Source organism: Hippocampus guttulatus, chromosome 6 (assembly GCF_054856545.1).
Source record: "Hippocampus guttulatus isolate MCC_2025c chromosome 6, RoL_Hgut_1.0, whole genome shotgun sequence".
In the NCBI taxonomy this organism is placed as follows: Eukaryota; Metazoa; Chordata; class Actinopteri; order Syngnathiformes; family Syngnathidae; genus Hippocampus; species Hippocampus guttulatus.
The window spans coordinates 6,392,514-6,419,396 of NC_141266.1; the positions used below are offsets into that span (position 1 = coordinate 6,392,514).

A 26,883-nucleotide genomic window follows, 5' to 3' on the forward strand; every position below is an offset into this window, starting at 1 on the left:
ACAGATGAGTTTCCATGGGAGGAATGAGGATGTCTGGCCAAATCCACTTTTCCACCTTATTAAAATGGATATTTCCAAGTTGTCAGAGGGTGAAGTCTGGGTTTTGCAGACTCTTGCTGACAGTAGGCTTCCTTTTGCCACTGGTTCAATATCTCCTGTGGCTCTCTCTCTTCCACAGTGCGGTATAGCGGGTTCCCTCTTGGTCGTAAGCCAGCAGAGTTCTGGCAAAATGTACATTTTTTGCTTAGCAGCAAACACTAATTTACTGTGACTTGGGTCGGCAGGGCAATTCCCAAATTCCATTTGACAAAATATATCATTTGTCCCCCATCGTGTAAATGCTTGTTCATGGTAAAAGAACTGGGTGTAAAACTGCCTGGCTAAATCAGCAGTGATCTCAAGTGTGCATCACTCTGACCACCAGTCTGGAATGAAGAGTGGGCACTGAGAAGTTCAGCCTGCTAACGCTTAGCTTCAATTTAGTTTCCAAGGAAATTGAGATTCAATAATATTACATTATATCTTTGGTATGGGCACCACAGTGGTGTATGGTTAGCACATCTGCCTCACGATTGAGAGGTTCTGGCTTTTAATCTTAGCCCAGGCCCTCCTGTATAGAGTTACTGTGCTTGTGTGAGTTTTCTCCACGTACCTCTGGCTTCCTTCTGCATACCCAAAAAAGGCATGGTAGGTCAACAGAAGACTCTAAATCAGTGGTTCTTAACCTTGTTAGAGGTACTGAACCCAACCAGTTTATATGCACATTCACCGAACCCTTCATCAGTGAAAAATAAAAATAAGATTTTTTTTTACAAATTGAAGACATAAAAAATGTTAATAAAAACAGGAAAAACGTTTTTTTTAACTGTGCACAAAATGAACCAGCCAGTGATGGCCAAGCGGGCGTGTCATAACTAATTGACATGTTAAGTCGGGTGTGTCTTAACCTCCATGGCAGAGGCTCTGTCGAACCCCTGAGACTGATTCACCCCTATAGCAGGGGTGTCAAACTCATTTTTGTCGTGGGCCACAATGAAGCGACCGTTTTCCTTGGAGGGCCTTTATGACTGTCAAAGCAGTTAAAGAAGTCAAGAAAAATGGTTGATTCAACGATTGTTGAAGTTACTGTATCTGGTAACAAGAAAATGCTCTCTTATTTATTACATATGAGGAGTTGAAACTTTGGTTCAGATTTTAGCAATCATGGTCGAAGTTCACATGTCTGATTTGCTTTCGCGGGCCACATAAAATGATGTGGCAGGCCAGATATGGCCCCCGGGGCTTGAGTTTGACACGTGTGCCCTATAGGGTTCGATCGAACCCAGGTTGAGAACCACTGCTCTAAATTGATGATAAACGTGAATGTGAGTGTGATCTTTGGCCAAATCTGACTGATTTGGATGAAGCTTTGATAGTAAAACTCAACCAAATGGCCAAACAAAGATGCTTGGAAAATCCTGGATTGGTCAACCAATATTTGTTTTCATGATTCCATACAACATCAAAAATGGTAGATACCATCAGGATTTTCTTCACACTGAAAATATTTAACAGGTTGACTACAAACTCTTGTGTCTGATGTTGTTGCTATGGTTTACAAGGGAGATTTTTTTTTAATGAACCCAACCCTTAATTCCTAAATATATTCATAGATATGAATAAAATTATAATCATATAATATAACATACTTGGGCAGTACGGTGACTGCCTCACAGTGCAGAAGTGCAGGGTTCGATTTCAGGCCCCAGCCTTCCAGTGGGAGTTTGCATGTTCTCCCCATGTCTGCTTGGGATTTCTGAGGCTACTCAGTTTCACACAGTTTCCTGCCACATTCCAAAAAACATGCACTGTAGGCTAATTGATTACTTTAAATTGTCCGTAGGTGTGGTTGTGAGCGCGAATGGTTGTTTGTCTTTGTGATTGGCTGGCAACCAGTTCAGGGCACACCTCATCTGCTGGGATGGACATTCGCCAGTGCCCAGCAAAACAATCATACACTAGATGGGCCTCACAATCCCAGGTCAAATTAAAGAAAGTCCGTCACCAGAAACTTACAGGTACACACTACAGGCACAATCTCACCTGGAAATTTCCATCATTTCTGCGCTGTGGACGGGTGACGGACATGGTCATGGTTGCGGCTGTCCAGATCCTTCGATGATGTGCGTGTTAACCAGCGTTGGACCGAGTATGCCATCTCTGCCAATGACAGATCCTGCCACGGCTGTCAATGGTGATATGGATGGGGGCGTGTGTGGCTGTGGTTGTGTGGCGGTCTCGCACATTGAACGTCCAGTGAAACTCGGCAGGGGAAATGTGTTGGAAGATAAAGGACGACAACAAAGTGTTGATGGCAACGACGGGGAAAGATGGCTCAGAGGCCTCGGACTCGCTAATTTCTAGTCATCAAATACCCTCAACAATTGCAAGCAAAACCAACACGTCTTCTGCACTCTGTATCAAAATTCAATGCCGAGCAAAAGGTGTCTGTTGTCGCGCAAGCATGGAAAGTGTAAAGCTACATGCTAAAAGCGTCACCAATAGAGTCAAAAAGATGCCAATTCCCGGAATAACAAATCAGAAAGGCAGTGTTTCAGTGTCAGTTAATAATTCCAGATTAATTTGGGATACAAAGTGTAAAGCGAAAGGCATACTCTGTGCGCATTTAAGCAATTGCGGTGTTAAGTAAAAAAGGATCAAGTCTGTTACCGACTTGATCAACATGAATTTCCTCTACATTTCTGAAACACATCTTAATAAATTCTCATCCTCAGCATGACTATTTGTACCTGGCTCATTCCCCCCAAATGATAGAGAGGATCGCAAGAAAAGGAAAACGTGTTAGTTCAATTCAGTGTGAGGAAATTCTCAATTCATCCACCATGTTTGAATTTACTGGAACAAATGCTGGTTGACCAATTTTGGATTTCCCACTTTTATTTGTTTTGGTCAAGTGTTATTCACTTTTATTATCAGTACTTTTGTTTAGTGATTTATTTAACCTTTATTTAACCAGGAATGCCCCTTTGAGATTAAAAGTCTCTCTTTTCAAAAGAGACCTGGCCAAGCGGCAGCAAGAAGTTACAGATTCAACACAAAATAACATCCAAACATACAAATCAATCAGGGTGTCCATACCCATTCACCAGTCTCACCCAGTCTTGGTCAGTGACCCTATTTGTACTTCAGTTCATGAATCTGTTCTCTTTTGCCTGCCTTTAATTTACTAAAATGATTACATGTGTGACAGCCTAGTTGCTAACAAAGCCACTAAATAAAAGCACTGGTCTTGTAGTATGGCCTCCCGGAAAGAGCATCCGGGCCCATATGGGGCAGCGTGTTCTGATTATCTCCTCCAATCCCAATGAATTTGTCTATTTGAACAGATAGTTGCACTGTAACAAAAACATAGATGTATGAAATGAAACACAACAGGTGGTTTTACAAGGAGACAAGAGGTGCCACACACACCAAATGCCTTGCCAACCCAGTTGTCACCCCTACGACTGAATGTATGAATACTAAGTTCCAAATCTTCAAAACGTTCCTGGTATTATCTCGATAGTGTGTATCAAGTTTTAATCACAGGTTTAGAATTATCTCCCACTTCTGCTTTAAATTATTGCATCCTACCACACCACTAGTCAAAGAAAACAAAGGTAAGACTTGCTGCCTGGCTCTACAGATATCACGATAAAATACGAACGATATTTTGAAAACAATGCATTGTAATGCCTTCTTCAAATCACAGGAGATGGGAGTAAACATTTATTCTCACACACACACACACACACACACACACACACACACACACACACACACACACACACACGCAAGGGGTGGTGGGGCGTGGCACAAGCAACTATCCATTCATCCATCCATTCATCTTCTGATCTGCTTATCCTCACAAGGGTCATGGGGAGGTGCTGGAGCCTATCTCAGCCGTCTTCGGACAGTAGGCGGGGGACACCCTGAACCGGTTGCCAGCCAATCGCAGGGCACACAGAGACGAACAACCATCCACGCTCACACTCACACCTAGGGACAATTTAGAGTGTTCAATCAGCCTGCCAGGCACATTTTTGGAATGTGGGAGGAAACCGGAGTACCCGGAGGAAACCCACGCAGGCCCGGGAGAACATGCAGACTCGAGACAGGAAGGCCGCAGCTGGGATCGAACCCACGACATCTGCACTGTGAGGTAGACGTGCTAACCACTTGCCCTAATGTAATATATAATGTTAAAACGTAACACACACATGAAATCACATGACACTTGAGAGCTCGTCAGTCAGTAGGCAGCGGAAATTGCATTTAAAACATTTGTGCCAAAGACAGCAGAGCAACATGAAAAATCCCCTTTATTGATCGAGTCACTGTTTGAGGAGGGACACAAAGTCCATATCAGAATTAGATGAATGTAAATATTCCCCGGCATGATGAAAGAGTCACCTTGGTAACTATATATGTATGTATACACCAGTGTTTGCTACTTTCGACAGGATTAACTCAACAGAGCGAAAGAAGCTGAACACAATCGACAAACACCACATACTCTCTGGAAGATGATGAAGCCCTTCAGTTTGTCTGTTGCAGTGATCATCATGCTTGCCTTCCTTTTAATTCAGGAGGGTTCCACCATCTCCATTGACAATTGGGTAAGGACATGAAAATAAATAATTTCTTGTTTGATCCAACTTTTGTCGGAGACATCTTATCATACTGGACATTGAAATCATAGGCGCCTGACCACCATATGGTGGAAGCAAGAGATGACGCAGCTGCTGAGATCCCAGTGGACTTATGGAAGGTATAAAACCGTATTTTGATTCATGAAGCAGGATGAGTGATATTTCCAAACAGTGCTCAACGTTTGCGTTGTTCACACAGGTGGCAGACAACAAGAGGCAGAAACGTCATAATGGAGCTTGCAAATTTTGCTGCAACTGCTGTGGTCGTACGCATTTCTGTGCCTTTTGCTGCGAATGGTGATTCGAAGAATCATCTGCACTGTCACATCAAAAATATTCCTTTGTTCATTTTTATTCTGCCTGGAAGCAATTTCATTTGTTAGAGTTAAACATGCTTGCATACTTTGTGGTGTGACGCTTCGGACAGCCAAAAAAAATCTGAAATGTCTTTTTACACAATAAAGGCAGATAAACTGGATGTGTCAAAGTGTTGGTTGAGTCATGATGAAAACGCACAAATGACAAATGCAATTAAAATAACCTAAAATTTACTCTAAAGTGAACAGGGATCCACTGAAGGGAGGTTTGCGCGTCCACCTCACATCGCAGAGGTCCGGGGTTCGATTCCGGGCCCAGCCTTCCTGTATGAATTTTGCATGTTCTCCTTGTGCCTGCATGGGTTTTCTTCAGGCACTCCGGTTTCCTCCCACATTCCAAAAACAGGAAGTTTCACCTTGGTGTGATTGTGTTTGTACAAATGAGACCTGTAATTGGCTGGTAACCAGTTCAGGGTGTACCCTGCCTGCTGCCCAAAGACAGCTGAGATCGGCTCCAGCACGCTGGCAACTCGCGTGAGGATAAGCGGCTCAGATTATGAATGGATGGATGGAATAATAACAACAGAAACATGAATGAAATGCAGCACTTTGAATTCTTTATTATTTGACACTAAAACCTCCAAAAAGGGCATGACACTTTGTTTATGTAGCACAACAAGACAAACAAGGGAAGAATAACAGAGGCAAGAATTTACAATCAGACGCTTGGATTTCTGGCTCTGTCCAATACTGAAAATTGGGTTACAGCGGTTGCTGATCTGTTGGCCTCAGATCACGCAACTTTTCACCAATGCCGAAAGGTGGTCAGCCCATTCTGCCTCCAAACTATAGGCCAAACCCCAGTGCACAAAAGCCAAGTTGCAACTGTGTCCCCAAGACAGAGCAGATGCCAGAGACCAAGAAACCCGCTCCATTTGGCGAAGCAAGGCGCTCAACCACATGCTGGGTGGGAAGGCTCCAAGAACTGCAGAGCACATAGAGACAAACCATTCACGCTGACATTCATATCCTTGGACAACTTAGCTATACTAACACGCATTTTCCGATACTACAGTAACAACACCTTTTCTTTGGGGGGGGGGGGGGGGGGGATATTAGAAGAAACTACAGTACCAACAAGTGCGGGGAGAATCTACAAACAATACTGAAGCTGGGCTGGAGCCCGGAATCGAATTCCCGACCTACGTTGGGAAGAACAAATATTTCATCAACTGCTGATTTTTTAAAAAATGTCCACTTACAAAGCAGGTGGAGGTCTGTCATTTGTATCAAGGATACTCTTCAACTATGAGTTACATAATCGAAGACAAAACTCAAGAAAAACACAGTTGATGATTTTTAAATAATTAATTTGCATTTTATTGCCTGACGTAAGGATTTGATCACCTATCAACCAGTAAGAATGTAGGCTCCCACAGACCTGTTTGTTCTTCTATAAGAAGCCTTCCCGTTCTCCACTCGTTACCTGTACGTAGTAACCTCATCTGTTTGAACAACTTACCTGTATAAGACACCTGTCCGCACACTCAAATCAAACAAACTCCAACCTCTCCACAATGTCCAAGACCAGAGATCTGTGCAAGGACATCAGCGGTAAAATTGTCCAGAAGTAGACGGCTTTAGAAGTGGAGCTTGTGCGTGTTTAGAGGAGGAGGAAGGATGAGTACAACCCCAAGAAAACCATCCCAACTGTGAAGTATGGAGGTGGAAACATCATTCTCTGGGGAGAATTTTCTGCAAAGGGGATGGGACGACTTCACCGTATTGAGGGGAGGATGAATGGGGCCGTATATCATGAGAGCTTGGTCTCCTTCCCTCAGTACGAGCATTGAAGATGGGCCGTGGCTGGGTGTTCCGGCATGACAGCGAACTGAAACACACAGCCAGGACAACTAAGGAGTGGCTCCGTAGGAATCATCTCAAGGTCCTGGAGTGGACTTGCCAGTCTCCAGAACTGAATCCAATAGAAATCTTTGGAGAGAGCAGGAAGTCCGTGTTGCCCAGCGACAGCCCCGAAACCTGAATGCTCTTGAGAAGATCTGTAAGGAGGAGTGGGTCAAAATCCCTGCTGCAGTATGTGACAACCTGGTGAAGAACTATAGAAGACGTCTGATCTGTAATTGCAAACAAAGGTTTCTGCGCAAAATTTTGGGTTCTGTTTGTCTGATGTATCAAATACTTATGTCATGCAATCAAATGCAAATTAATTATTTAAAAATCGATTGCGATCTTCTGGAGTTTTCGATTCTGTCGCTCATACTTGATGAGTACCTTTAAAACAAATTACAGACCTCGACCTGCTTTGTAACTGGGAAAACTTCAAAAATCAGCAGTGCATCAAATAGGTGTTCTCCCCACTGTAAGGACTATGAGGTTGATATGCTAAGCGCAGGTGAACAATCCCAGACAAATGTAATATACAATATTAACACATCACACACAAATAAAACCTTTTGATCAAGTGACATTTGAGAGCTCGTCAGTCGGTAGGCAACGGAAATTGCATTTACTACATTTGTGCCAAAGACAGCACAGCAACATGAAAAATCCCCTTTCTTGTTCCAGCCACCATTTGAGGAAGGACACAAAGTCCATATCAGAAGTAGATGAATAAGGTCAATATTGCCCAGCATGATGAAAGAGTCACCTTGGTAACTATATATATACTGTATACACCAGTCGTTGCTACTTTCGACAGGATTCACTCAACAGAGCGAAAGAAGCTGATCACAATCGACAAACACCACATACTTTCTGGAAGATGATGAAGCCCTTCAGTTTGTCTGTTGCAGTGATCATCGTGCTTGCCTTCCTTTTTATTCAGGAGGGTTCCACCATCTCTCTTGATAATAGGGTAAGCACATGAAATAAATACGTTTTTTGTTTGATCCTACTTTTTTCTGTGACATCTTTTCATACTGGACATTGAAATCATAGGAGCCTGACCAGCATATGGTGGAAACAAGAGATGACGCAGGTGCTGAGATCCCAGTGGACTTATGGAAGGTATAATACCGTATTTTGATTCATCAAGCAGGATGAGTGATATTTCCAAACAGTGCTCAAACTTTGTGTTGTTCACACAGGTGGCAGACAACAAGAGGCAGAAACGCCATAGTGGACCTTGCAAATTTTGCTGCAACTGCTGTGGTCGTATGAATTTCTGTGGCTTCTGCTGCGAATGGAGATTCTAAGAATCATCTGGATTGTTACATCGATCAAAATTATTCCTTTGTTAATTTTTGTTTGGCGTGAAAGCAATTGCATTTGGTAGAATTGAAAATATGCTTACATACTTAGTGGTGTGACGCTTAGGACAGATCAAAAAAAATCTGAAATGTCTCTTTACACAATAAATACCGATAAACAACATGCATCAAAGTGTTGGTTGAATCATGATTAAAATGCACAAATGACATCCATTCATTTTTTGCTTATCTCTTTAGTATGTTCCTGGAAGAACAGACATTTGACAGATCAACATGGCTGAAATCATAATGTTTAGTGATTGGACTAAGATGTCCAAATCTCAACTCAACTTTATTGAGAGAGGACTTTAAAAACAACCATAACTGCATTCAAAGTGCTGTACATTAAGTAAAAAATTACAACTTTGAAAATGAAGACAGTTAAAGCCATACATTTGGAAAAAAAAGACAGTAAATACAAAAACAAAGTCTCATGTTCAGTCGCATGCCAAAGAATGAAAATGTGTTTCAAAAGGAGTTTTGCAAATGGACAGAGAGCGGGCTTGCCAAATATTTACTTGAAGGTCATTCTTAAGAGAGGGACCGCCAACTCAAAATGCATGATCCCCTCAGAACCTCTGCTTACTCATTGGCACCTCCAGGAGCATCAGAGAGTTAAGGTGGGGTGAGATTATCGAAAGATTTAAATAGTTAAAGAGTCTGAAAATTAAGTCTAGAGTGAACAGGGATCGAATGAAAGGAGGCCCAAATTTGAGCTTTGTGCTCCGGTCATTCATCCTTCAATCCATTCATTCATCCGTCCAATATATGATCCACTTCTCCTCACAAGGGTTGCGAGCGTGCTGTAGCCTATCCCAGTCGTCTTCAGGCAGTAGGTGGGGGGTACTCTGAATTAGTTGCCAGCCAATCGCACATAGACAAACAACCAATCGCTCTCACAATCGACCACCGTGCCACCCTTGCTCTGGTCCATCCATCCATCCATCATCTACCGCTTATCCGGGGCCGGGTCGCGGGGGCAACAGCTTTAGCAGGGAAGCCCAGACTTCCCTCTCCCTAGCTACTTCTTCCAGCTCTCCCCGGGGGATCCCGAGACGTTCCCAGGCCAGCTGGGTGACATAGTCTCTCCAGCGTGTCCTGGGTCTTCCTCGGGGTCTCCTCCCGGTGGGACATGCCCGGAACACCTCACCAGGGAGGCGCTCAGGGGGCAACCGAATCAGATGCCCAAGCCACCTCATCTGGCTCCTCTCGATGTGGAGGAGAAGCGGCTCGACTCTGAGCCCCTCCCGGATGACCGAGCTTCTCACCTTATCTCTAAGGGAGAGCCCGGACACCCTGCGGAGAAAACTCATTTCGGCCGCTTGTAACCGGGATCTCGTTCTTTCGGTCACGACCCATAGCTCGTGACCATAGATGAGGGTTGGAACGTAGATCGACCGGTAAATTGAGAGCTTCGCCCTTTGGCTCAGCTCCTTCTTCACCACGACAGACCGATACAACGTCCGCATCACAGCAGACGCTGCACCGATCCGCCTGGAGATCTCCTGCTCCCTCCTGCCCCCACTCGTGAACAAGACCCCAAGATACTTGAACTCCTCCACTTGGGGCAAGATCTCCTCCCCGACCCGGAGGGGACACTCCACCCTTTTCCGACTGAGGACCATGGTTTCAGATTTGGAGGTGCTGATCTTCATCCCAACCGCTTCACACTCGGCTGCGAAACGCTCCAGTGAGAGTTGGAGAGACCCGTTTGAAGGAGCCAACAGCACCACATCATCTGCAAAAAGCAGGGATGCAATACTGAGGCCCCCAAAACGGATCCCCTCAACGCTTCGGCTGCACCTAGAAATTCTGTCCATAAAGGTTATGAACAGAATCGGCGACAAAGGGCAGCCTTGGCGGAGTCCTACCCCCACTGGAAACGATTCCGACTTACTGCCGGCAATGCGAACCAAACTCTGACATCGGTGGTATAGTGACCAAACAGCCCGTATCAGGGGGTTCGGTACCCCATACCCACGAAGCACCCCCCACAGAACTCCCCGAGGGACACGGTCAAACGCCTTCTCCAAGTCCACAAAACACATGTAGACTGGTTGGGCGAATTCCCACATACCCTCGAGGACCCTGCTAAGGGTGTAGAGCTGGTCCACTGTTCCACGGCCGGGACGAAAACCACACTGCTCCTCCTCAATCTGAGGCTCGACTTCCTGACGGACCCTCCTCTCCAGCACCCCTGAATAGACCTTACCAGGGAGGCTGAGGAGTGTGATCCCTCTGTAGTTGGAACACACCCTCCGGTCCCCCTTTTTAAAAAGAGGGACTACCACCCCGGTCTGCCAATTCAGAGGCACTCTCCCTGTTGACCACGCGATGTTGCAGAGGCGTGTCAACCAGGACAGCCCCACGACATCCAGAGCCTTGAGGAACTCCGGGCGGATCTCATCCACCCCCGGGGCCTTGCCACCGAGGAGCTTTTTAACCACATCGGTGACTTCAACCACAGAGATAGGAGAGCCCACCTCAGAGTCCCCAGGCTCTGCTTCCTCCAAGGAAGGCGTGTTGGTGGAGTTGAGGAGGTCTTCGAAGTACTCTGCCCACCGATTCACAATGTCCCCAGTCGAAGTCAGCAGCGCCCCATCCCCACTGTACACAGTGTTAGTGGTGCACTGCTTCCCCCTCCTGAGACGTCGGATGGTGGACCAGAATTTCCTCGAAGCCGTCCGGAAGTCGGCGTCCATGGCCTCACCGAACTCTTCCCACGCTCGGGTTTTTGCCTCGGCGACCACCGAAGCTGCCTTCCGCTTGGCCAGTCGATACCCGTCAGCTGCCTCTGGGGTCCCACAGGCCATAAAGGCTCGATAGGACTCCTTCTTCAGCTTGACGGCATCCCTTACTGCTGGTGTCCACCAGCGAGTACGGGGGTTGCCGCCACGACAGGCACCAACCACCTTACGGCCACAACTCAGATTGGCCGCCTCAACAATAGAGGCACGGAACATGGTCCACTCGGGCTCAATGTCCCCCGCCTCCCCCGGAACATGGGAAAAGCTCTGTCGGAGGTGGGAGTTGAAACTCCTTCTGACAGGGGATTCCGCCAGACGCTCCCAACAAACCCTCACAATACGTTTGGGTCTGCCAGGACGGACCGGCATCTTCCCCCACCATCGGAGCCTACTCACCACCAGGTGGTGATCAGTTGACAGCTCCGCCCCTCTCTTCACCCGAGTGTCCAGGACATGCGGCCGCAAATCCGATGATACAACTACAAAGTCGATCATCGAACTGCGGCCTAGGGTGTCTTGGTGCCAAGTGCACATATGGACACCCTTATGCTTGAACAAGGTGTTCGTTATGGACAATCCGTGGCGAGCACAGAAGTCCAATAACAAAACACCACTCGAGTTCTGATCGGGGGGGCCGTTCCTCCCAATCACGCCCCTCCAGGTCTCACTGTCATTGCCCACGTGAGCATTGAAGTCCCCCAGCAGAACAAGGGAGTCCCCAGCAGGAGTACTCTCCAGCACACCCTCCAAGGACTCCAAAAAGGGTGGGTATGCTGAGCTGCTGTTTGGTGCATATGCACAAACAACAGTCAGGACCCGTCCGCCCACCCGAAGGCGGAGGGAGGCAACCCTCTCGTCTACCGGTGTGAACCCCAATGTACAGGCACTGAGCCGGGGGGCAATGAGTATGCCCACACCTGCTCTGCGCCTCTCACCTTGAGCAACTCCAGAGTGGAAGAGAGTCCAACCCCTCTCGAGAGAACTGGTACCAGAACCCAGGCTGTGTGTGGAGGCAAGTCCGACTATATCCAGTCGGAAATTCTCTGCCTCACACACCAGCTCGGGCTCCTTCCCTGCCAGAGAGGTGACATTCCATGTCCCAAGAGCTAGCTTCTGCAGCCGAGGATCGGACCGCCAGGGTCCCCGCCTTTGGCTGCCGCCCAGCTCACATTGCACCCGACCCCTTTGGCCCCTCTCATGGGTGGTGAGCCCATGGGAAGGGGGACCCACGTTGCCTCTTCGGGCTGTGCCCGGCCGGGCCCCATGGGTGTAGGCCCGGCCACCTGGCGCTTGCCAACGAGCCCCACCTCCAGGCCTGGCTCCAGAGGGGGGCCCCGGTGACCCGCATCCGGGCAAGGGAAACCTTGGTCCATATATTTTTGTCATCATAAGGGGTCTTTGAGCCGTGCTTTGTCTGGCCCCTCACCTAGAACCTATTTGCCATGGGTGACCCTGCCAGGGGCATAAAGCCCCAGACAACTTAGCTCCTAGGATCATTGGGACACACAAACCCCTCCATCACGGTAAGGTGACGACTCACGGAGGGGCCTTGCTCTGGTCATCAGGAAAAATACAAAATCAACTCAAAGCAAAGAAAAAAAAACGTTATTACTTTTGCACACTGGCCAATTTTCTTATCAGCATTGTGTGTATGGTAGTCAATAAGAATTCATTCAAAATGATGGGCTAATACAGGGGTGGGAAAACCTTTTGGCCTGAGGGCCACATTTGATTTCTAAAACTTGACAAGTGGGCGGGTCAGCACAAGATACGGTACAGATGAAAAACTGCATATGTTGACAGTCCATACCAAACAACAACAGAACAAAAGCATTTCCAAAAAGTTAGACATACTTTTTTAATGAGAACAATGAAGCAACTATGGTATATATGTCCTGTATGAACGTCCAAGTATGTTAACAACATACATGTGTGACAACACAACCAACAAAGTGCAACAATATATTGCCCAAAAACTGTTTATAACAAAAAAAAAACCCCTGCAGCATACAGTACATGCATATTTAAAAAAAATACAAAAAATATATATACAAAATATAACAAAGTTAGGACTATTTGCTAGAAAATGAAATGAGTAAGAGACCTGGTGGCTTTTGTTTACACTCACCCACTGTCTTGAACTTTACCTCCCCTCGTTCACCACACATGACAGACAGCATTGCTCAGCTGATGTCATGCAACAAACTTTTGAAGCCAGCCACGGGACGCTTCCAAATCTTCGATGTTCATCGTTAGTGCTGTGGAACTCACCTCTTCTCTTATTAGCGGTCCAGTTTGCGGAAAGTTTTTAACATGGTAACAGTAAAACCAGGGCAGCCCGGTGGGTGGTCCAGTGGTTAGCATGTCGATCTCACAGTGCAGAGGCACCGGGTTCAATTCCAGCTCCGGCCTCCCTATGTGTAGTTTGCATGTGGTCTGATGAGAAAAGAAAGTGGAGCTTGGCCGTGTTTAGAGGAAGAGGAAGGATGAGTACAACCCCAAGAAAACCATCCCAACTGTGAAGTATGGAGGTGGAAACATCATTCTTTGGGAGACATTTCTGCAAAAGGGATGGGACGACTTCACCGTATTGAGGGGAGGATGAATGGGGCCGTATATCATGAGAGCTTGGTCAACAAGCTCCTTCCCTCAGTACGAGCATTGAAGATGGGCCGTGGCTGGGTGTTCCGGCATGACAGCGAACTGAAACACACAGCCAGGACAACTAAGGAGTGGCTCCGTAGGAATCATCTCAAGGTCCTGGAGGGGACTTGCCAGTCTCCAGAACTGAATCCAATAGAAATCTTTGGAGAGAGCAGGAAGTCCGTGTTGCCCAGCGACAGCCCCGAAACCTGAATGCTCTTGAGAAGATCTGTAAGGAGGAGTGGGTCAAAATCCCTGCTGCAGTATGTGACAACCTGGTGAAGAACTATAGAAGACGTCTGATCTCTAATTGCAAATAAAGGTTTCTGCACCAAATGTTGGGTTCTGTTTGTCTGGTGTATCAAATACTTATGTCATGCAATCAAATGCAAATTAATTATTTAAAAATCGATTGCGATCTTCTGGAGTTTTCGATTCTGTCGCTCATACTTGATGAGTACCTTTAAAACAAATTACAGATGTCGACCTGCTTTTAAGTGGTACAACTTCAAAAACTCAGCAGTGAATCAAATAGGTGTTCTCCCCACTGTAAGGGCTATGATATGCAAAACGCTGGTCCACAATCCCAGAAAAATGTCATATACAATATTAAAACATAACACACAAATAAAATCTTTTGATCAAGTGATATTCAAGAGCTCGTCAGTCGGTAGGCAGCGGAAATTGCATTTACTACATGTGTGCCAAAGACAGCACCGCAACACGAAAAATCCCCTTTCTTGTTCCAGCCACCATTTGAGGAGGGACACAAAGTCCATATCAGAAGTAGATGAATAAGGTCAGTATTGCCCAGCATGATGAAAGAGTCACCTTGCTCACTATATATATACTGTATACACCAGTCGTTGCTACTTTCGACAGGATTCACTCAACAGAGCGAAAGAAGCTAATCACAATCGACAAACACCACATACTTTCTGGAAGATGATGAAGCCCTTCAGTTTGTCTGTTGCAGTGATCATCATGCTTGCCTTCCTTTTTATTCAGGAGGGTTCCACCATCTCTCTTGATAATAGGGTAAGCACATGAAATAAATACGTTTTTTGTTTGATCCTACTTTTTTCTGTGACATCTTTTCATACTGGACATTGAAATCATAGGAGCCTGACCAGCATATGGTGGAAACAAGAGATGACGCAGGTGCTGAGATCCCAGTGGACTTATGGAAGGTATAATACCATATTTTGATTCATCAAGCAGGATGAGTGATATTTCCAAACAGTGCTCAAACTTTGTGTTGTTCACACAGGTGGCAGACAACAAGAGGCAGAAACGCCATAGTGGACCTTGCAAATTTTGCTGCAACTGCTGTGGTCGTATGAATTTCTGTGGCTTCTGCTGCGAATGGAGATTCTAAGAATCATCTGGATTGTTACAGCGATCAAAATTATTCCTTTGTTAATTTTTGTTTGGCGTGAAAGCAATTGCATTTGGTAGAATTGAAAATATGCTTACATACTTAGTGGTGTGACGCTTAGGACAGATCAAAAAAAACCTGAAATGTCTCTTTACACAATAAATACCGATAAACAACATGCATCAAAGTGTTGGTTGAATCATGATTAAAATGCACAAATGACATCCATTCATTTTTTGCTTATCTCTTTAGTATGTTCCTGGAAGAACAGACATTTGACAGATCAACATGGCTGAAATCATAATGTTTAGTGATTGGACTAAGATGTCCAAATCTCAACTCAACTTTATTGAGAGAGGACTTTAAAAACAACCATAACTGCATTCAAAGTGCTGTACATTAAGTAAAAAATTACAACTTTGAAAATGAAGACAGTTAAAGCCATACATTTGGAAAAAAAAGACAGTAAATACAAAAACAAAGTCTCATGTTCAGTCGCATGCCAAAGAATGAAAATGTGTTTCAAAAGGAGTTTTGCAAATGGACAGAGAGCCGGCTTGCCAAATATTTACTTGAAGGTCATTCTTAAGAGAGGGACCGCCAACTCAAAATGCATGATCCCCTCAGAACCTCTGCTTACTCATTGGCACCTCCAGGAGCATCAGAGAGTTAAGGTGGGGTGAGATTATCGAAAGATTTAAATAGTTAAAGAGTCTGAAAATTAAGTCTAGAGTGAACAGGGATCGAATGAAAGGAGGCCCAAATTTGAGCTTTGTGCTCCGGTCATTCATCCTTCAATCCATTCATTCATCCGTCCAATATATGATCCACTTCTCCTCACAAGGGTTGCGAGCGTGCTGTAGCCTATCCCAGTCGTCTTTAGGCAGTAGGTGGGGGGTACTCTGAATTAGTTGCCAGCCAATCGCACATAGACAAACAACCAATCGCTCTCACAATCGACCACCGTGCCACCCTTGCTCTGGTCCATCCATCCATCCATCATCTACCGCTTATCCGGGGCCGGGTCGCGGGGGCAACAGCTTTAGCAGGGAAGCCCAGACTTCCCTCTCCCTAGCTACTTCTTCCAGCTCTCCCCGGGGGATCCCGAGACGTTCCCAGGCCAGCTGGGTGACATAGTCTCTCCAGCGTGTCCTGGGTCTTCCTCGGGGTCTCCTCCCGGTGGGACATGCCCGGAACACCTCACCAGGGAGGCGCTCAGGGGGCAACCGAATCAGATGCCCAAGCCACCTCATCTGGCTCCTCTCGATGTGGAGGAGAAGCGGCTCGACTCTGAGCCCCTCCCGGATGACCGAGCTTCTCACCTTATCTCTAAGGGAGAGCCCGGACACCCTGCGGAGAAAACTCATTTCGGCCGCTTGTAACCGGGATCTCGTTCTTTCGGTCACGACCCATAGCTCGTGACCATAGATGAGGGTTGGAACGTAGATCGACCGGTAAATTGAGAGCTTCGCCCTTTGGCTCAGCTCCTTCTTCACCACGACAGACCGATACAACGTCCGCATCACAGCAGACGCTGCACCGATCCGCCTGGCGATCTCCTGCTCCCTCCTGCCCCCACTCGTGAACAAGACCCCAAGATACTTGAACTCCTCCACTTAGGGCAAGATCTCCTCCCCGACCCGGAGGGGACACTCCACCCTTTTCCGACTGAGGACCATGGTTTCAGATTTGGAGGTGCTGATCTTCATCCCAACCGCTTCACACTCGGCTGCGAAACGCTCCAGTGAGAGTTGGAGAGCCCCGTTTGAAGGAGCCAACAGCACCACATCATCTGCAAAAAGCAGGGATGCAATACTGAGGCCCCCAAAACGGATCCCCTCAACGCTTCGGCTGCACCTAGAAATTCTGTCCATAAAGGTTATGAACAGAATCGGCGACAAAGGGCAGCCTTGGCGGAGTCCTACCCCCACTGGAAACGATTCCGACTTACTGCCGGCAATGCGAACCAAACTCTGACATCGGTGGTATAGTGACCAAACAGCCCGTATCAGGGGGTTCGGTACCCCATACCCACGAAGCACCCCCCACAGAACTCCCCGAGGGACACGGTCAAACGCCTTCTCCAAGTCCACAAAACACATGTAGACTGGTTGGGCGAATTCCCACATACCCTCGAGGACCCTGCTAAGGGTGTAGAGCTGGTCCACTGTTCCACGGCCGGGACGAAAACCACACTGCTCCTCCTCAATCTGAGGCTCGACTTCCTGACGGACCCTCCTCTCCAGCACCCCTGAATAGACCTTACCAGGGAGGCTGAGGAGTGTGATCCCTCTGTAGTTGGAACACACCCTCCGGTCCCCCTTTTTAAAAAGAGGGACTACCACCCCGGTCTGCCAATCCAGAGGCACTCTCCCTGTTGACCACGCGATGTTGCAGAGGCGTGTCAACCAGGACAGCCCCACGACATCCAGAGCCTTGAGGAACTCCGGGTGGATCTCATCCACCCCCGGGGCCTTGCCACCGAGGAGCTTTTTAACCACATCGGTGACTTCAACCACAGAGATAGGAGAGCCCACCTCAGAGTCCCCAGGCTCTGCTTCCTCCAAGGAAGGCGTGTTGGTGGAGTTGAGGAGGTCTTCGAAGTACTCTGCCCACCGATTCACAATGTCCCGAGTCGAAGTCAGCAGCGCCCCATCCCCACTGTACACAGTGTTAGTGGTGCACTGCTTCCCCCTCCTGAGACGTCGGATGGTGGACCAGAATTTCCTCGAAGCCGTCCGGAAGTCGGCGTCCATGGCCTCACCGAACTCTTCCCACGCTCGGGTTTTTGACTCGGCGACCACCGAAGCTGCCTTCCGCTTGGCCAGTCGATACCCGTCAGCTGCCTCTGGGGTCCCACAGGCCATAAAGGCTCGATAGGACTCCTTCTTCAGCTTGACGGCATCCCTTACTGCTGGTGTCCACCAGCCAGTACGGGGGTTGCCGCCACGACAGGCACCAACCACCTTACGGCCACAACTCAGATTGGCCGCCTCAACAATAGAGGCACGGAACATGGTCCACTCGGGCTCAATGTCCCCCGCCTCCCCCGGAACATGGGAAAAGCTCTGTCGGAGGTGGGAGTTGAAACTCCTTCTGACAGGGGATTCCGCCAGACGCTCCCAACAAACCCTCACAATACGTTTGGGTCTGCCAGGACGGACCGGTATCTTCCCCCACCATCGGAGCCTACTCACCACCAGGTGGTGATCAGTTGACAGCTCCGCCCCTCTCTTCACCCGAGTGTCCAGAACATGCGGCCGCAAATCCGATGATACAACTACAAAGTCGATCATCGAACTGCGGCCTAGGGTGTCCTGGTGCCAAGTGCACATATGGACACCCTTATGCTTGAACAAGGTGTTCGTTATGGACAATCCGTGGCGAGCACAGAAGTCCAATAACAAAACACCACTCGAGTTCTGATCGGGGGGGCCGTTCCTCCCAATCATGCCCCTCCAGGTCTCACTGTCATTGCCCACGTGAGCATTGAAGTCCCCCAGCAGAACAAGGGAGTCCCCAGCAGGAGTACTCTCCAGCACACCCTCCAAGGACTCCAAAAAGGGTGGGTATGCTGAGCTGCTGTTTGGTGCATATGCACAAACAACAGTCAGGACCCGTCCGCCCACCCGAAGGCGGAGGGAGGCAACCCTCTCGTCTACCGGTGTGAACCCCAATGTACAGGCACTGAGCCGGGGGGCAATGAGTATGCCCACACCTGCTCTGCGCCTCTCACCTTGAGCAACTCCAGAGTGGAAGAGAGTCCAACCCCTCTCGAGAGAACTGGTACCAGAACCCAGGCTGTGTGTGGAGGCAAGTCCGACTATATCCAGTCGGAAATTCTCAGCCTCACACACCAGCTCGGGCTCCTTCCCTGCCAGAGAGGTGACATTCCATGTCCCAAGAGCCTTCTGCAGCCGAGGATCGGACCGCCAGGGTCCCCGCCTTTGGCTGCCGCCCAGCTCACATTGCACCCGACCCCTTTGGCCCCTCTCATGGGTGGTGAGCCCATGGGAAGGGGGACCCACGTTGCCTCTTCGGGCTGTGCCCGGCCGGGCCCCATGGGTGTAGGCCCGGCCACCAGGCGCTTGCCAACGAGCCCCACCTCCAGGCCTGGCTCCAGAGGGGGGCCCCGGTGACCCGCGTCCGGGCAAGGGAAACCTTGGTCCATATATTTTTGTCATCATAAGGGGTCTTTGAGCCGTGCTTTGTCTGGCCCCTCACCTAGAACCTGTTTGCCATGGGTGACCCTGCCAGGGGCATAAAGCCCCAGACAACTTAGCTCCTAGGATCATTGGGACACACAAACCCCTCCACCACGGTAAGGTGACGACTCACGGAGGGGCCTTGCTCTGGTCATCAGGAAAAATACAAAATCAACTCAAAGCAAAGAAAAAAAAACGTTATTACTTTTGCACACTGGCCAATTTTCTTATCAGCATTGTGTGTATGGTAGTCAATAAGAATTAATTCAAAATGATGGGCTAATACAGGGGTGGGAAAACCTTTTGGCCTGAGGGCCACATTTGATTTCTAAAATTTGACAAGTGGGCGGGTCAGCACAAGATACGGTTCAGATGAAAAACTGCATATGTTGACAGTCCATACCAAACAACAACAGAACAAAAGCATTTCCAAAAAGTTAGACATACTTTTTTAATGAGAACAATGAAGCAACTATGGTATATATGTCCTGTATGAACGTCCAAGTATGTTAACAACATACATGTGTGACAACACAACCAACAAAGTGCAACAATATATTGCCCAAAAACTGTTTATAACAAAAAAAACCCTGCAGCATACAGTACATGCATATTTAAAAAAAATACAAAAAATATATATACAAAATATAACAAAGTTAGGACTATTTGCTAGAAAATGAAACGAGTGGCCGTATATCATGAGAGCACATGCAAAACTGGTGGCTTTTGTTTACACTCACCCACTGTCTTGAACTTTACCTCCCCTCGTTCACCACACATGACAGACAGCATTGCTCAGCTGATGTCATGCAACGAACTTTTGAAGCCAGCCACGGGACGCTTCCAAATCTTCGATGTTCATCGTTAGTGCTGTGGAACTCACCTCTTCTCTTATTAGCGGTCCAGTTTGCGGAAAGTTTTTAACATGGTAACAGTAAAACCAGGGCAGCCCGGTGGGTGGTCCAGTGGTTAGCATGTCGATCTCACAGTGCAGAGGCACCGGGTTCAATTCCAGCTCCGGCCTCCCTATGTGTAGTTTGCATGTGGTCTGATGAGAAAAAAAAGTGGAGCTTGGCCGTGTTTAGAGGAAGAGGAAGGATGAGTACAGCCCCAAGAAAACCATCCCAACTTTGAAGTATGGAGGTGGAAACATCATTCTTTGGGAGACATTTCTGCAAAGGGGATGGGACGACTTCACCGTATTGAGGGGAGGATGAATGGGGCCGTATATCATGAGAGCTTGGTCAACAAGCTCCTTCCCTCAGTACGAGCATTGAAGATGGGCCGTGGCTGGGTGTTCCGGCATGACAGCGAACTGAAACACACAGCCAGGACAACTAAGGAGTGGCTCCGTAGGAATCATCTCAAGGTCCTGGAGTGGACTTGCCAGTCTCCAGAACTGAATCCAATAGAAATCTTTGGAGAGAGCAGGAAGTCCGTGTTGCCCAGCGACAACCCCGAAACCTGAATGCTCTTGAGAAGATCTGTAAGGAGGAGTGGGTCAAAATCCCTGCTGCAGTATGTGACAACCTGGTGAAGAACTATAGAAGACGTCTGATCTCTAATTGCAAATAAAGGTTTCTGCACCAAATGTTGGGTTCTGTTTGTCTGGTGTATCAAATACTTATGTCATGCAATCAAATGCAAATTAATTATTTAAAAATCGATTGCGATCTTCTGGAGTTTTCGATTCTGTCGCTCATACTCGATGAGTACCTTTAAAACAAATTACAGATGTCGACCTGCTTTTAAGTGGTACAACTTCAAAAACTCAGCAGTGAATCAAATAGGTGTTCTCCCCACTGTAAGGGCTATGATATGCAAAACGCTGGTCCACAATCCCAGAAAAATGTCATATACAATATTAAAACATAACACACAAATAAAATCTTTTGATCAAGTGATATTCGAGAGCTCGTCAGTCGGTAGGCAGCGGAAATTGCATTTACTACATGTGTGCCAAAGACAGCACCGCAACACGAAAAATCCCCTTTCTTGTTCCAGCCACCATTTGAGGAGGGACACAAAGTCCATATCAGAAGTAGATGAATAAGGTCAGTATTGCCCAGCATGATGAAAGAGTCACCTTGGTCACTATATATATACTGTATACACCAGTCGTTGCTACTTTCGACAGGATTCACTCAACAGAGCGAAATAAGCTAATCACAATCGACAAACACCACATACTTTCTGGAAGATGATGAAGCCCTTCAGTTTGTCTGTTGCAGTGATCATCATGCTTGCCTTCCTTTTTATTCAGGAGGGTTCCACCATCTCTCTTGATAATAGGGTAAGCACATGAAATAAATACTATTTTTTGTTTGATCCTACTTTTTTCGGTGACATCTTTTCATACTGGACATTGAAATCATAGGAGCCTGACCAGCATATGGTGGAAGCAAGAGATGACGCAGCTGCTGAGATCCCAGTGGACTTATGGAAGGTATAATACCGTATTTTGATTCATCAAGTAGGATGAGTGATATTTCCAAACAGTGCTCAAACTTTTTGTTGTTCACACAGGTGGCAGACAACAAGAGGCAGAAACGCCATAGTGGAGCTTGCAAAGTTTGCTGCAACTGCTGCGGTCAAATGAATTTCTGTGGCTTGTGCTGCCAATGGTGATCTAAGAATCATCTGGATTGTCACATCAATCAAAACTATTCCTTTGTTAATTTGTATTTTGGCGTGTAAGCAACTGCATTTGGTAGAATTGAAAATATGCTTGCATACTTTGTGGTATGACGCTTAGGACAGACAAAAAAAACGTCTCTTTACACAATAAATACCGATGAACAACATGCATCAAAGTCTTGGTTGAGTCATGATTAAAATGCACGAATGACATACATTCATTTTTTGCTTATCTCATTAGTATGTGACTGGAAGAAAAGACATTTGTCAGATCATCATGGCTGATTTCATAATGTTTAGTGATTGGACCAAGATGTCCAAATCTCAACTTAACTTTATTGAAAGAGGACTTTAAAAACAACCATTGCTGCATTCAAACTGCTGTACATAAAGTAAAAATTAGAACTTTGAAAATGAAGACAGTTAAAGCCATACATTTGTAAACAAAAAGACAGTAAATACAAAAACAAAGTCTCATGTTCAGTCGCATGACAAAGAATGAAAATGTGTTTCAAAAAGAATTTTACAAATGGACAGAGCGCGGGTTTGCCAAATATTGAGTGGAAGGGCATTCCTAACTACTCTGAATTAGTTGCCAGCCAATCGCAGGGCACACATAGACAAACAACCATTCGCTCTCACAATCGACCACCGTGCCACCCTTGCTCTGGTCATCAGGAAAAATACAAAATCAACTCAAAGCAAAGAAAAAAAATGTTGTTACTTGTGCACACTGGCCAATTTTCTTATCACCATTGTGTGTATGGTAGTCACTAAGAATCGATTCAAAATGATCGGCTAATCCAGGGGTAGGCAAACCTTTTGGCCCGAGGGCCACATTGATTTCAAAAATTTGACAGGTGGGCCGGGTCAGCACAAGATACATCCATCCATCCATCCATTTTCCGAACCGCTTGATCCTCACTAGGGTCGCGGGGGGTGCTGGAGCCTATCCCAGCTGACTTCGGGCAGTAGGCGGGGGACACCCTGAATCGGTTGCCAGCCAATCGCAGGGCACACAGAGACGAACAACCATCCACGCTCACATTCACACCTAGGGACAATTTAGAGTGTTCAATCAGCCTGCCATGCATGTTTTTGGAACGTGGGAGGAAACCGGAGTACCCGGAGAAAACCCACGCAGGCCCGGGGAGAACATGCAAACTCCACACAGAGAGGCCGGAGCTGGAATTGAACCCGGTACCTCTGCACTGTGAAGTCGACGTGCTAACCACTGGACTACCGGGCCGCCCGCACAAGATACAGTACATATAAAAAAACTGCATATGTTGACAGTCCATACCACACATAAACAGAACAAAAGCATTCAAGTATTAAGATCCTTTTCTTTCATGAAAACAGTGAAAAAACTATGGTATACTGTATGTCCTGTATGAACGTCCAAATATGTTAACAACATACAGTACATGTGTGACAACACAAGCAACAAAGTGCAACAATATATTGCATAAAAACTGTTTATAACCCCCCAAAAAATGCAGCATACAGTACAGGTTTAAAAAAAAAATACAAAATAAAAAAAATACAAAATATAACAAAGTTAGTACTATTTGCTACAAAATGAGACGAGCAAGAGACCTGGTGGCTTTTGTTTCCACTCACTCACTGTCTCTAACTTTACCTCCCCTCGATCACCACACATGACAGCATTGCTCAGCTGTGTCGTGCAACGAGCTTTTCAAGCCAGCCAATCATAGTTAGCGCGATGGAACTCGCCTCCTTTCTTATTAGCGGTCCAGTTTGCGGAAAGTTTTTCACACTATAACAGTCAAACCATTCCAGGAAACGTTCATTTACTCGACTGTCCATCGAGCTGCAAGCAATTCACTCCGAGCATGGAAATTGCCAGAATAAATATAGATACACATCACTTTCTCTTCCGCGGTCATTACTGTTCCTCTCCGTTTGGATGCCATGATCTACAGGACATAAATGAATGAAATTAAAAACTTTCGCAATTCCAGTAAAACTCACTGCAATTAGAAGGCACTTGCATGTCGCCGTTTTGGATCCAATGATAGACAATAGCGGCGCGGACACACTTATTCCGTCGTATCGAGTGGGAGTTGCTTGATTTGGCGCTACTGCGGGCTTCCGTATGGCTTACGGAACTTCGGTTCTTATGAATCGATCGTTCATGTAATATAGTAGGAGAAAGTTTAATGCATACGTTTTTTTGTTTACTGGGTTCGGGAATTTCCGTTTGACAGAAGTCCGCAGGTGATAGATAAGATTTCTTCCTCTATCTTTCTCCCCCTCTCTTCGTCTCCCCCTCCCTCCCTGTGCTCTGCAACTTCAAGTAACTGCGCCACCTGGCGTTGAAATGCCTGTCATTACAAGTCCAAATGAAATGAATGCAATCATTCACATCAGACCTTAATTGTCGACCAACCTTTGGCGGGCCGGATTAAAAAGACTAACGGGCCGGATCCGACCCGCGGGCCGTAGTTTGCCCACCTCTGGGCGAATATTAAAAAAAGAGGAAAAAAATCGCAACAACACTAATAAAATAAAGCACTTTAGTTCTTTATTATTTGAAGCTAAAACCTCCAGAAAAGGCATGCCACTTTGTGAAGCACAACAAGACAAACACGGGCAAAAAACATAGGCAAGAATTGACTATCAGATTCTTTTGTAATTCTGGGCCTGACCAGCACTGAATATTGTGTTACAGTGGAAACGAGAATACCTGGTCAGAATACAACAAGCTCAGGGAGAACAAACATGCAACTTACAAAGCCAGACAGGTGGGCTGGATCCCAGAATGAAAGTCTCAACCCTAAAAACTATGATGTTGACATGCTAAGGGTTCGTCCACCATCCCATCATAATGTAATATGTAACGCTAAAACATAACTCACACCCAAATAAAACCTTTTGATCACATGACATTATGAGAGCTCGTCAGTCGGTAGACAGCGACAACTGCATTTACTACATTTGTGCCAAAGACAGCACAGCAACACAAAACATCCCCTTTCTTGTTCCAGTCACCAGTTGACGTGGGACACAAAGTCCATAATAGAAGTCGGTAAATATTCCCAGGCATGAGGAAAGAGTCACCTTGGCAACTATATATAAATATACACCAGTACAGTCTTTGCTACTTTCGACAGATTTAACTCAACAGAGCGAAAGAAGCTGAACACAATTGACAAACACCACATACTCTCTGGTAGATGATGAAGCCCTTCAGTTTGTCTGTTGCAGTGATCATCCTGCTTGCCTTCCTTTTTATCCAGGAGGGTTCTACCATCTCTCGTGATAATCGGGTAAGCAAGCAAAAATAAGTTTCTTGTTTGATCCAACTTTTCGGAGACATCTTTTCATACTGGACATTGAAATCATAGGAGCCTGACCAGCATATGGTGGAAGCAAGAGATGACGCAGCTGCTGACATCCTGGAAGGCCACCAGTGGAAGATATAATACAGTATTGTGTGTGAATGTGTGTGTGTGTGTGTGTGTGTGTGTGTGTGTGTGTGTGTGTGTGTGTGTGTGTGTGTGTCTGTGTGTGTGTGTTTGTGTGTGTGCGTGCGTGCGTGCGTGTATGTATGTATGTACTGTACGTATGTATATATATGTATATAGTATCTACATCACTATTCTGTGTCGAATCTCGAGGTGATTTTTTCACCTGAATTACTTGGATAAATATAACGGTGTCCATTCCTACGGATTTAACTGTGTTTTATAATATATTTCTGATTTAGTTAAATAAAACACTATTTTAAGTTGAAAGCATATTACATTTATTGTAATGACTGATTGGTGTTGGATAAATTAAAATCATGACAATCCTTCAAGCTGTGTTTAGTGTTTATCACTTGTTTATTTTTCATTTATGGTTATTCTTAGAAATATTTCATTGCTCTATTTTTTAAAATTCCATAACGGTATCCACGAAAACAGAACATTCTTGCTCTCCCACTGAGCGCCATGCATGATGACAAAGTAGAAGTTGACGGCAGTCAGAAAAACTGCAAAAAAAATTTTTGTACTATTACTTCAAATAATTTGGACTATTACATATTGAAATGTAACTATTTCAAAAAGTCACCCGCATTAAATAACATGGGGAATGAATGCGGGTGACTCATTTTGTGACAAGCGGTGTGTTTGTATAGTTCATAAAAGGGTTAAAAACGTCCAAAAACCAGTCAGGTGGAAATGCAAAGTCCATTGCAAAAACAGAGAGAGGCTGCCAGTGATTAGGAAATACTTCACAATAAAGGCCAGCATTTATCTCATGCACAAAAGATCTGAGCGAGCGAAAGTTTTCAGAACTTCAAACTTGCTGCCTACTTAATAATCAAAACCATGCAAGCTCTGACAATGAAGGCATTTAACTTCGCAGTTGCTCATTTCAGTTATTCTGCACACAGATGGACAATAGCGTCAGACGCAAACGCTTCAGCAGTGAAAAGGGTTGCCGCTGGTGCTGCAGTTGCTGTGGTCGAGAATCGACATGGTGTGGTCTGTGCTGTGACGGGTGATTCCTGGAATTTGTACTTCTGTACTGCTATCAGTCTGTATTATCACAATAAACCATCCATCCATCCATCCATGCATCTGTTATCTGAACCGCTTTTTCCACACGACGGTCGCAGGCGTGCTGGAGCCTATCCCAGCAGTCTTCGGGCAGAAGGCCAGAGGTGAAAGTGGACTTTCCTGAAAATTCCAGAAAAATAAATAAATAAATATATATATATATATATATATATATATATATATATATATATATATATATATACACAGTATATATACTGTATATATACTGTATATATATACAGTATATATACTGTATATACAGTATAACTTATAGTGTTCAATTAACCTACCATGCATGCTTTGGATTGTGTGGAAATTGGAGTGCCCAGACAAAAACCACACAGGCACGGGGAGAACATGCAAAAAAAGCCTGATTCAAGCCCACGACATCTGCACTGTGAGGCGGAAGTGCAAACAAGTCTTGC

The 26,883-nt window shown here is 46.0% G+C and overlaps 4 protein-coding genes and 1 pseudogene across 5 annotated transcripts; all 5 read left to right on the forward strand.

The window, feature by feature from the left end:
- The first annotated feature begins 4,481 nt into the window (after positions 1-4,481).
- Positions 4,482-5,169, forward strand: LOC147203377 (hepcidin-like). Its single transcript, XM_086114291.1, has 3 exons — positions 4,482-4,658; positions 4,742-4,810; positions 4,891-5,169. The coding sequence occupies exons 1-3, from the start codon at positions 4,566-4,568 to the stop codon at positions 4,990-4,992; spliced, it is 264 nt and encodes an 87-aa protein (XP_085970417.1). The 5' UTR covers positions 4,482-4,565; the 3' UTR covers positions 4,993-5,169.
- Positions 5,170-7,706: 2,537 nt separating this feature from the next.
- LOC147203378 (hepcidin-like) lies at positions 7,707-8,401 on the forward strand. Its single transcript, XM_086114290.1, has 3 exons — positions 7,707-7,883; positions 7,967-8,035; positions 8,116-8,401. Exons 1-3 carry the CDS (start codon positions 7,791-7,793, stop codon positions 8,221-8,223), a joined length of 270 nt encoding a protein of 89 aa, XP_085970416.1. The 5' UTR covers positions 7,707-7,790; the 3' UTR covers positions 8,224-8,401.
- Positions 8,402-14,528: 6,127 nt separating this feature from the next.
- LOC147203379 (hepcidin-like) lies at positions 14,529-15,223 on the forward strand. Its single transcript, XM_086113844.1, has 3 exons — positions 14,529-14,705; positions 14,789-14,857; positions 14,938-15,223. Exons 1-3 carry the CDS (start codon positions 14,613-14,615, stop codon positions 15,043-15,045), a joined length of 270 nt encoding a protein of 89 aa, XP_085969970.1. The 5' UTR covers positions 14,529-14,612; the 3' UTR covers positions 15,046-15,223.
- A 6,170-nt stretch (positions 15,224-21,393) lies between these two features.
- Positions 21,394-22,054, forward strand: LOC147203380 (hepcidin-like). The gene is made up of 3 exons (XM_086113845.1): positions 21,394-21,543; positions 21,628-21,696; positions 21,777-22,054. The coding sequence occupies exons 1-3, from the start codon at positions 21,451-21,453 to the stop codon at positions 21,876-21,878; spliced, it is 264 nt and encodes an 87-aa protein (XP_085969971.1). The 5' UTR covers positions 21,394-21,450; the 3' UTR covers positions 21,879-22,054.
- A 2,878-nt stretch (positions 22,055-24,932) lies between these two features.
- Positions 24,933-26,470, forward strand: LOC147203381 (hepcidin pseudogene; annotated as a pseudogene). The gene is made up of 3 exons (XR_015101173.1): positions 24,933-25,180; positions 25,259-25,333; positions 26,293-26,470. The product of XR_015101173.1 is annotated as a hepcidin pseudogene (transcript).
- The last annotated feature ends 413 nt before the right edge of the window (positions 26,471-26,883 follow it).

Excerpts from the sequence above, each read along its gene's own strand:
- LOC147203377 (XM_086114291.1), top strand. The coding sequence starts at position 4,566 with ATGATGAAGCCCTTCAGTTTGTCTGTTGCAGTGATCATCATGCTTGCC. Across the intron at positions 4,659-4,741 it reads CCATCTCCATTGACAATTGG|GCGCCTGACCACCATATGGT; the intron begins GTAAGGACATGA and ends TTGAAATCATAG. Across the intron at positions 4,811-4,890 it reads TCCCAGTGGACTTATGGAAG|GTGGCAGACAACAAGAGGCA; the intron begins GTATAAAACCGT and ends TTGTTCACACAG.
- LOC147203378 (XM_086114290.1), top strand. The coding sequence starts at position 7,791 with ATGATGAAGCCCTTCAGTTTGTCTGTTGCAGTGATCATCGTGCTTGCC. Across the intron at positions 7,884-7,966 it reads CCATCTCTCTTGATAATAGG|GAGCCTGACCAGCATATGGT; the intron begins GTAAGCACATGA and ends TTGAAATCATAG. Across the intron at positions 8,036-8,115 it reads TCCCAGTGGACTTATGGAAG|GTGGCAGACAACAAGAGGCA; the intron begins GTATAATACCGT and ends TTGTTCACACAG.
- LOC147203379 (XM_086113844.1), top strand. The coding sequence starts at position 14,613 with ATGATGAAGCCCTTCAGTTTGTCTGTTGCAGTGATCATCATGCTTGCC. Across the intron at positions 14,706-14,788 it reads CCATCTCTCTTGATAATAGG|GAGCCTGACCAGCATATGGT; the intron begins GTAAGCACATGA and ends TTGAAATCATAG. Across the intron at positions 14,858-14,937 it reads TCCCAGTGGACTTATGGAAG|GTGGCAGACAACAAGAGGCA; the intron begins GTATAATACCAT and ends TTGTTCACACAG.
- LOC147203380 (XM_086113845.1), top strand. The coding sequence starts at position 21,451 with ATGATGAAGCCCTTCAGTTTGTCTGTTGCAGTGATCATCATGCTTGCC. Across the intron at positions 21,544-21,627 it reads CCATCTCTCTTGATAATAGG|GAGCCTGACCAGCATATGGT; the intron begins GTAAGCACATGA and ends TTGAAATCATAG. Across the intron at positions 21,697-21,776 it reads TCCCAGTGGACTTATGGAAG|GTGGCAGACAACAAGAGGCA; the intron begins GTATAATACCGT and ends TTGTTCACACAG.